Genomic DNA, 10,769 nt, shown 5'->3' on the forward strand with positions numbered 1-10,769 from the left:
CAGTAGGATTAGATGTTGATACTCGAGCTTATTTTACTTCTGCTACTATAATTATTGCTGTACCTACAGGAATTAAAGTTTTTAGATGACTTGCTACTTATCATGGATGTAAAATAAATTCTTATAATAATTCAATTATTTGATCATTAGGTTTTGTAATTTTATTTACTATTGGAGGATTAACTGGTATTATATTATCAAATTCATCAATTGATATTATTTTACATGATACTTATTATGTTGTTGGACATTTTCATTATGTATTATCTATAGGTGCCGTATTTGCAATTATTTCAAGATTTATTCACTGATATCCTTTAATTTATGGACTTATATTAAATAATAATTGATTAAAAATTCAATTTATTTTTATATTTGTTGGAGTAAATATAACATTTTTTCCTCAACATTTTTTAGGATTAATGGGAATACCACGACGTTATTCTGATTATCCTGATGCTTATTTTTTTTGAAATTCAATTTCATCATTAGGATCAATTATATCAACTAATAGATTGATTATAATGATTTTTATTATTATAGAAAGAATAATTGTAAAACGTATAATTATATTTAAGTATAGACAATCATCATTAGAATGATTAATGACTTACCCTCCATTAAATCATTCTTTTGTTGAAACTCCTATTATTATTAAAAGAAAAATAAAAACTTTTTTTTCAGAATTTTAATATGGCAGATAAGTGCGCTAGATTTAAGATCTATATATATTGTTTATAAACATTTATTAAAAATTGCAACTTGACAAATATATTTTTTTCAAAATTCTAACTCACCTTACTCTGATAATTTAATTTCATTTCATAATTTAGTAATAATAATTATAATTATAATTATAATATTAATTATAATAATTTTAATTAATTTATTTAATAACTGATTTTTAAATCGATTTTTATTAAAAAATCATACTATTGAAATTATTTGAACAATTATTCCTATATTAATTTTATTATTTATTTGTTTTCCTTCATTAAAAATTTTATATTATATTGATGAAATTTTAAATCCAATTTTTTCAATTAAATCAATTGGTCATCAATGATATTGATCATATGAATATTCTGATTTTATTAACATTGAATTTGATTCATATATAATTAACAATAATAATTTAAATTTATTTCGATTATTAGATGTTGATAATCGAATAATTATTCCTATAAAAATTGCAATTCGATTAATTATTTCATCAACTGATGTAATTCATTCATGAGTAATTCCTTCACTAGGAATTAAAATTGATGCAATTCCAGGACGAATTAATCAATTTAATCTTTTTTGTATTCGTCCTGGAATTTATTTTGGTCAATGTTCAGAAATTTGTGGTATAAATCATAGATTTATACCTATTGTTATTGAAAGAACATCTTATGAATTATTTATAAATTGAATTAAATCATTTTAATTAAATTTTAAAATTAGTTAATTTATAACATTAGTTTGTCAAACTAAAATTAATAAAATTATTATTTTAATATATTCATTAGATGTCTGAAATTAAAGAATTGATTTTTTAAATCAAAAATAGTAAATTATAAATACTTCTAATGATTAATTATTAGTTAATATAATTTATAATTAATTTGATTTTCTAATAATATTATACCACAAATAAGACCAATTAAATGATTATATATTTCATTATTATGTAAATTTAATTTTATTTTAATTATATTTATTTTAAATTCAATTCCATTAAAATTAAAATTTAATAAAGATTTATATAAAATAAAAACTTATTGAAAATGATATTGATAAATTTATTTGAAAGATTTGATCCTGCAATTAACCAAAATTTAATACTTAATTGAATTGTTATTTTCATATATTTAATATTAATTCCTCATTCATATTGATTAATTCCATCACGATTAAATATAATATGAATTAATTTTTTATCTTTATTATATAAAGAATTTATATTAATCTCATCAAAAAAATATCAATCTAATATTTTAATATTTATTAGATTAATATTAATAATTATAATAATAAATTTTTTAAGATTAATACCTTATATTTTTACTATTACCAGACATATATCATTTAATTTAATTATAAGATTTTCAATATGAATTTCAATATTAATCTTTAATTGAATTAATTTAACAAAAAAATCATTAAGTCATCTTGTACCATTAAATACTCCATTTATATTAATAAATTTTATAGTTTATATTGAATTAATTAGAAATATTATTCGTCCTTGAACATTATCAATTCGTCTTACAGCTAATCTAATTGCAGGCCATTTATTATTAACTTTAATTGGATCTTCAATATCAATTAATAATATTGAGTATAAAAATTTAATTTTAATATTAATTACAATTTTAACTCAAAATTTATTATTTATTCTTGAAATTTCAATAGCAATAATCCAAGCCTATGTATATTCTATTTTATTAATTCTATATTTTTCAGAAATTAAATAAATTTAAAATGAAAAACGACATATTAAAAAAATTATTCAAATTATTAAAAACGGTTTTATTCTTAATTTATATTAATATTAAAGTTGAGATTTATAAAATTTATAACCGAATAATCAATAAACTTCTTATTTTATTTTTAAATCATCCAATGATTTTTTTTACTCTAGGTACTTTATTATTTATGATTCTCATATATTATTCAATTAAAAATAAATGATTAATTAAATTATTAATTTCAAGTAAATATAAATAATTAAAATTAATCATTTATATAATCATATTCTTTAATTTTATTTAATAGATTTAAATTCTATAATTAATATAATTTACATAAATTTTTAATTGGTATATTATATCATTATGAAAACACATAATCACCCTTATCATATAGTTACTTTAAGACCTTGACCATTAATTATATCATTTAATTTAATAAATTTAATAATTAGAATTATTATTTATTTATATTTAAATAATGATTATTTATTATATATTAATTTATTAAATATAATTATTACAATATATCAATGATGACGAGATGTAATCCGAGAAAGAACATTTCAAGGAATACATACAATTATAGTAATAAAATTTCTTAAATTTAGAATAATTTTATTTATTATTTCAGAATTATTTTTTTTTATTTCATTTTTTTGAACATTTTTTCACTCATCAATTTCACCAAATATTGAAATTGGAATAACCTGACCTCCAATAATAATTGAAATATTTAATCCTTATGATATTCCATTATTAAATTCAGTAATTTTAGTTTCATCAGGATTTACAATTACATGAGGTCATCACTCTTTATTAAATATAAATTATGTTAATTTTAATAAAAGACTAAAATATACATTAATTTTAGGAATATATTTTATTGTATTACAATACATTGAATATAATGAATCTATATTTTGTTTTAATGATAGAATTTTTGGATCTATTTTTTTTATAATAACTGGATTTCATGGATTACATGTAATTATTGGTATTATAATAATTTTAACAATATATATACGATTTAAAAAAAATCATTTTTCTAATATTCATCATTTTCATTTTGAAGCAGCATTATGATATTGACATTTTGTAGATGTTATTTGATTATTTTTATATTTATTTTTATATTGATTAATATGATAATTCAATATACATATATATATAGTATAAATATTACATTTAATTTCCAATTAAAAAATTTAAATAATTTAATATATATAATATATTTTTATTTAACTTTATTAATAATTGTAAATTTAATTCCTATAATTATTTATATAACAAATATATTTATTTCAATAATAAAAAAAAATAATTATGAAAAAAATTTACCATATGAATGTGGATATTCACCATTATCTAAACCTAATCTTCCTTTTTCATTACCATTTTTTATAATTACTTTAATATTCTTAATTTTTGATGTTGAAATTATTATATTACTTCCATTAATTTTTCATTTAATCAATATAAATTCAATAATTTTATTATTAACAATAATTACTTTTATTATATCATTAATTTTAACATTATTTACTGAATGATTTTTTAATTTTATTAAATGATTATACTAATATATATATATAAGTAAATATTACATTTAATTTCGACTTAAAAATTAACTAAACTATTAGTTATATATAATTTATTAATTGAAGCCAAATAGAGGCAATTTATTGTTAATAAATACATTGAGAGTAATTTTCCAATTAATGAAATAAATTAAATTGAACTTCTAATTCAATTATTGATTAATAAATTAATCATTATTTCTATTTATATAGTTTAATATAAAACAATATATTTTCAATATATAAATAGTTATTTATTAACTTATAAATATTTAAAAATTAAAAAATTTTCTTAATATTTTCAATATTACACTTTATATAAGCTATTTAAATAATTAAATAATATAAAAAAAATAATAATAATAAATATAATATTATTTATTATTAAATCAATAAAATTATAATTTTCAATACGAAATTTAATTAAATTGCTAAATATATTTAATAATTCATGTATAATAAAAGGAATAATTTTTTTTTCAATAATTGATTCATATTCTTCAATTACTATAAATACATATAAATATAAAATTTTAAAAAATTTATCTACATATATTATATTTTTAAAAGATAATACATACATTGAAAAAAATAATAAATTTTTATAACTTAAAAATCCAATAAATATTCCTAAAATAAATAATTTAGATAACAATAATTTTATATTATAACTTAAAGTTAAATTATAAAATGAATATATAATTGATCAATAAAATTTTGCATATACTAATGAAGTTACAAATAATGTAAATATAATAATATTTATAAAAAAATCATTATGTATTTTAATATACCTTATATTTATTTCTTGATGAAATAAAATCATTAAAATTATACGAAATGCATAAGATACTGTTAAAATTGTTCCAACTAATAAAATAAATAAATTAAACGTAATTAATTTATTATCATAAATATGTTCTATAATTATATCTTTTGAATAAAATCCCAATAAAAAAGGAAATCCCATTAATCTAAATAATGTAAATAATAAAATTGTAGATTTTACTGGATATAATATATTTAAATTTCTATAATCTCGAATATCTTGATCTGATTCATTATTATGAATAAAATTACCAACACATATAAATATTAATGACTTAAATAATGCATGAATATATAAATGAAAAAAAGCTAATTCACTAAATCCTATAAATAAAACTCTTATTATAAAACCTAATTGACTTAATGTTGATAATGCAACAATTTTTTTTAAATCAATTTCATAATTTGCAATAAGACCTGATATTAATATAGTAAATCTTGAAACTAATATTATATTTATTTTAAAATTTTCATCAATATATTTTTCAAATCGAATTAAAATGTAAACACCAGCTGTTACTAATGTTGAAGAATGAACTAATGAAGATACTGGAGTTGGAGCTATCATTGCTGCTGGTAATCAATTAGAAAAAGGTATTTGAGCTCTTTTTGTAAATGCTATTATAATAATAAAAAATATTATTGAAAAATTCATATCATATAAAAACAAATTTCAACTTCCACAAGAACATATTATAGCTATTATTAATAATAAACTAGCATCTCCAATTCGATTTAAAATTATAGTTAACATACCAGCTACAAATGATTTTATATTTTGATAATAAATAATTAAACAAAATGAAATTAATCCTAATCCATCTCAACCAATAATAACTGTTAAAATACAAGGACTAAGAATTATAAAATATATAGAATAAATAAATATCATTAATAAATAATAAAATCGTTTTAATTCAATTTCATCTAAATTTATATATTTAATTGAATAAAACATAATTAATGAAGAAATTAAAGTCACAATTATAATAAATGATAATGTTAAATTATCAACTAATAAAAATAAATTAAACTTTATTGAATTATAATCAATAATTAATCATTCTATAACATATGTAAATATATAATAATTTATACATAATGTTAAATATATTAATAATAAACTTTTAAAATATAAAATTAATCCAAAAATTATTATTTTTACAATAATTTAAAGTTAAAAAACATCTTTGAAATCACAATTCAAAATTTTATATTTAAACTATTTAAATAAATTAAAGCTTCTATATTTAAAACAACTAAATTTATTGGAATTCAATGTATTAAAATAACAAAAAATTCAACTATATAACCTCTATAAATATTTTCTAAATTATTTTTTCCATGATTAACTCTTACAAATAAATATAAAGAATATATAAAACTAAAAATTAAATATATAGTTAAAAATTTATATAAAAATTTATACCATATAATAGAACCCATAATTATTATAATTTCCCCAACTAAATTCAATGTTACAGGAATTGCTATATTTAATGAACATATTAAAAATCATATTAAAGATATTGAAGGTATATATATAAATATCCCTTTATTAATTAAAAATAATCGTCTATTAGTTTCTTTATAAACAACATTTACTAAAAAAAATAATCCTGATGATCTAAAACCATGAGAAATTATTAATAAATAACTTCCAATAATATTTATTTTTATATTCATAAATATTCCTATAATTAATAAACCTATATGAACAACTGATGAAATAGCAATTAAAACTTTTATATCAATAGTAATAAAACATAATAATCTTATTACAATTATTCCTAAAATTCTTAATATAATATAAAAAATATAAAATTCATTTATACTACAAAAACAAAATTTTAAAATTCGTAATAAACCATAAGTTCCTAATTTTAATATAATTGAAGCCAAAATTATTGAAATATAATAAGGTGCTTCAACATGAGCTTTTAATAATCATTGATGAAATATATATATAGGAATTTTAACTAAAAAAGTTAATATTATATATATAATAATAAAATAATTTATTTTTAAATTAATTAAATCTATTATAATAAAAGATAATCTTCCAATATTATTAAATAATACAAATATAATAAATAATATAGGTAATGAAAAAACTATAGTATAAAATAATAAATAAAATCTTGCTAAAATTCGTCTTGAAGTATTACCTCAAAAAATAATTATATAAAATATTATAATTACACCAATTTCAAATAATAAATAATAATATAATAAATTTATTATTATAAAATTAAAACATAATAATAATAATAATAAATAATTTAATATAATTTTATTTTGTTCATTTAATCTAATAATAACTAAACCTCCAATATATAAAGTTATAACTCTTATTCAAGTTGAATAAGTATTTAATCCACACTCAGATACAATTATTGATCATTCTATTCAACTATTCTTTATTATTAATAAAACTCCAGTTATAGCTATATATACACCAGAAATTTTATTTACTTTACTAATTATTAAAAATAATACTATTAACTCTAACATAAATTAATTAATGAAATTTTTTGATGTCCATATTCATAATTTATTCTTACTAATAAAGATAAACCTAATACTGACTCACAAACTGATGAAACTAAATAAATTAAAAAAAATCAAATATTTAATTTAAATATAATTAAAAAAAATAAAATAGTTACAATAATATATTCTATATAAATTAAAAATCTTAAATAATTATTGTTTAAATGAAATAATATTATTAGCATAAAAAATATATTAAAAATTAATATTATTCTAATTTATAATAGCTATATAGTTTAATTTAAAACATTAATTTTGTAAATTAATAATAAATAATATACATTTTATAGCTAAGATATTCAAAAAATACGTTATTTATATCAATAACTTCCAAAGTTATTATTTTTTAATTAAACTATTTTTGATATCTTATTACAACAATAATAACAATTATAATTATTAATATTATTCCAATAATAATTTTATTTTATATTTTAATAAATAATGTATTAAATATTAAAATAAATCCATTAAAATTAATCATTACATTAATTTTATATTCAATTATATTAAGAATTTCAACATATTTATATACTTTAAATTCAATTAATAACTTAATAATTCTTATTGTATTTATTAGTGGAATAATAATTACATTCATTTATTTTTCTAGAATAATTAATTCACCAATAAAAAAAAATTGATCTGGTATTCTTTGAGGAATTTTATTAACTGCATTTCTTATTATTATTTTTTTATTTAAAAAAACAAAAAACTTTGATAATCCAATTAAAATTGGATTAAATTTAGATAAAAATACTATTTCTAATATTTTTCAATTTCCAAATCACGTAATATTATTATTAATAATTATAACATTAATTTTAACTTTATTTTTAATTTTTAAAATATGCTATATTAATAAAAAATCACTACGATCTAAAATATAATTTAAATTAAATCTTATTTTAAATTATATGAGATTTAAAAAATTATTAAATTCAAATATTTTATTAAATAATTTTATTGATCCAGTTATTTCTTTACCCACTCCAATAAACATTAATATATGATGAAATTTTGGATCAATTTTAGGAATAATGTTATTTATTCAAATTTTATCAGGATTATTTTTATCAATACATTATTGTCCAAATATTAATTATGCATTTGATAGTATAATTCATATTATAAAAGATGTTAATTATGGATGAATTATTCGAATAATTCATATAAATGGAGCATCATTTTATTTTATTATAATATATATTCATATTAGACGAAATATTTATTATAATTCTTTTAAATTAACTCATGTTTGAATAATTGGAGTAACAATTTTATTTATTTCTATAGCTACTGCATTTTTAGGATATGTACTTCCATGAGGACAAATATCTTTTTGAGGAGCAACAGTTATTACTAATTTATTATCTGCAATTCCATTTATTGGACAAATAATTGTTGAATGAATTTGAGGAGGATACTCAATTAATAACGCAACATTAAATCGATTTTTTTCATTACATTTTTTATTACCTTTAATTATTTTAGTTATAGTAATATTACATTTATTTTTTCTACATGATAAAGGTTCATCAAATCCATTAGGAACAAATAGTAATTATTATAAAATTTTATTTCATCCTTATTTTTTAATTAAAGATTTATTAATAATAATTATAATTTTATTATTATTATTAATTATTATTCTACAAAATCCATATTATTTAGGAGATCCAGATAATTTTAAAATTGCTAATTCAATAGTAACTCCAACTCATATTAAACCAGAATGATATTTTTTATTTGCATATTCAATTTTACGATCAATTACTAATAAATTAGGTGGAGTAATTGCATTAATTATATCTATTATAATTTTATACTTTATACCAATATTAATAAATTATATTAATAAAACAAATAAATTCTATAAATTAAATCAATATATTTATTGAATTTTTATTAATAATTTTATTTTATTAACATGAATTGGAGGTCAACTAATTGAATATCCATATACTAATATTAATTTAATCATCACTTCATCATACTTTACATATTTTTTTATTAATCAATTTTTTTACAAATTATGAGATAATTTATTAATTAATTAATTAATATTTAATTTATCTAGTTAATGAACTTGAATAAGTATGTATTTTGAAAATACAATATAGAATTATAAATATTCTATTAACTTTATATTATATATATAAATTCTTTAATTAAATAAATATAAATTAAATAAAATAATCTAATTGTTAATAAATCTGTTCAACATATATGTATTAATTCATCATATCGAATTCGAGGTAAAACCCCTCGAATTAATAAAAAAAATAATACATGACCCATATACACTAATAAAAAATAAACTGATCAATATATAAATCCATAAAATATAATTGTTAAGATTATTGATAAAAATATTATATTTGAATATTCAGCTAAAAAAATTAAAGTAAATATTCTTCTATAATATTCAACATTAAAACCAGAAACTAATTCTGATTCTCCTTCAATTAAATCAAATGGAGTACGATTTAATTCAATTAATATTCTTATTAAAAATATAAAATATAATGGAAATAATAATCAACTAAATTTTACTATTATCTGATAACCAATAATTCTAAAAATTGAATAACTTTCAATTAATAAAAAAAATACAAAAAATATTAAAAATATCCTAATTTCAAATGAAATTATTTGAGCAATTGAACGTAATGAACCCAATATTGAATAATTTGATCTTGAACATCAACCAATTATTATAATTGGATAAATATTTAATCCTAAAATTAATATTATTAAAATTATTCTATAATTAATATTATATAAATTTAATCAAGGATAAAATAATCATAATATTATTGATAATATAAATATTAATAAAGGTCTAATTATAAAATATATATAATCTAAATTATAAAAAAATCATTCTTTAGAAATTAATTTAATTGCATCTCTAAAAGGTTGTAATATTCCTTTAAAACCTAATTTATTAGGACCTTTACGTATTTGAATATAACCTAAAATTTTACGTTCAGTTAATGTTAAAAATGCTACACCCATTAACACTATTAAAATTAATAAAATTAAATTTAAAATAATATAAATTATTATTTTAATAAATTAATTTATTAATATTTAAATTCTAAATTTAATGCACTTATTTGCTAAAATAATTTACTTAAATAAATTTATTTATTTATTTAAATTATTTACTAATTAAGGTCCTTTCGTACAATTAATTATTACTTTTATTATAGATAGAAACCGATCTGACTTACGTCGATCTGAACTCAAATCATGTAAGATTTTAAAAGTCGAACAGACTTATATATTAGATATCTGCACCTAATTAATATCTTAATTCAACATCGAGGTCGCAATCATCTTTATTAAT

At 15.9% G+C, this 10,769-nt stretch overlaps 5 protein-coding genes and 1 pseudogene across 5 annotated transcripts; 3 read left to right on the forward strand and 3 right to left on the reverse strand.

Annotated features, from left to right (window-relative positions):
• The first annotated feature begins 605 nt into the window (after positions 1-605).
• LOC143432515 (cytochrome c oxidase subunit 2-like) lies at positions 606-1,420 on the forward strand. The gene is given in 2 exon segments (XM_076909175.1): positions 606-635; positions 701-1,420. Coding segments are annotated over 2 exon segments (744 nt in total). The 3' UTR covers positions 1,415-1,420.
• A 1,399-nt stretch (positions 1,421-2,819) lies between these two features.
• LOC143432500 (cytochrome c oxidase subunit 3-like) lies at positions 2,820-3,605 on the forward strand. The gene is given in 1 exon segment (XM_076909165.1): positions 2,820-3,605. A coding segment is annotated over 1 exon segment (774 nt). The 3' UTR covers positions 3,594-3,605.
• Positions 3,606-4,365: 760 nt separating this feature from the next.
• On the reverse strand, positions 4,366-5,814 carry LOC143432502 (NADH-ubiquinone oxidoreductase chain 5-like). The gene is given in 1 exon segment (XM_076909168.1): positions 4,366-5,814. A coding segment is annotated over 1 exon segment (876 nt). The 5' UTR covers positions 5,616-5,814; the 3' UTR covers positions 4,366-4,739.
• A 562-nt stretch (positions 5,815-6,376) lies between these two features.
• Positions 6,377-6,795, reverse strand: LOC143432516 (NADH-ubiquinone oxidoreductase chain 4 pseudogene; annotated as a pseudogene).
• A 1,401-nt stretch (positions 6,796-8,196) lies between these two features.
• On the forward strand, positions 8,197-9,493 carry LOC143432501 (cytochrome b-like). Its single transcript, XM_076909166.1, is given in 1 exon segment — positions 8,197-9,493. A coding segment is annotated over 1 exon segment (1,122 nt). The 5' UTR covers positions 8,197-8,331; the 3' UTR covers positions 9,454-9,493.
• Positions 9,058-10,495, reverse strand: LOC143432517 (NADH-ubiquinone oxidoreductase chain 1-like; the record flags this gene model as incomplete). Its single annotated transcript, XM_076909176.1, is given in 1 exon segment — positions 9,058-10,495. A coding segment is annotated over 1 exon segment (936 nt), but the record flags the coding sequence as incomplete, so codon positions are not given.
• Between the last annotated feature and the right edge of the window lie 274 nt (positions 10,496-10,769).

Source organism: Xylocopa sonorina, unplaced genomic scaffold (assembly GCF_050948175.1).
Source record: "Xylocopa sonorina isolate GNS202 unplaced genomic scaffold, iyXylSono1_principal scaffold0498, whole genome shotgun sequence".
Classification (NCBI taxonomy): domain Eukaryota; kingdom Metazoa; phylum Arthropoda; class Insecta; order Hymenoptera; family Apidae; genus Xylocopa; species Xylocopa sonorina.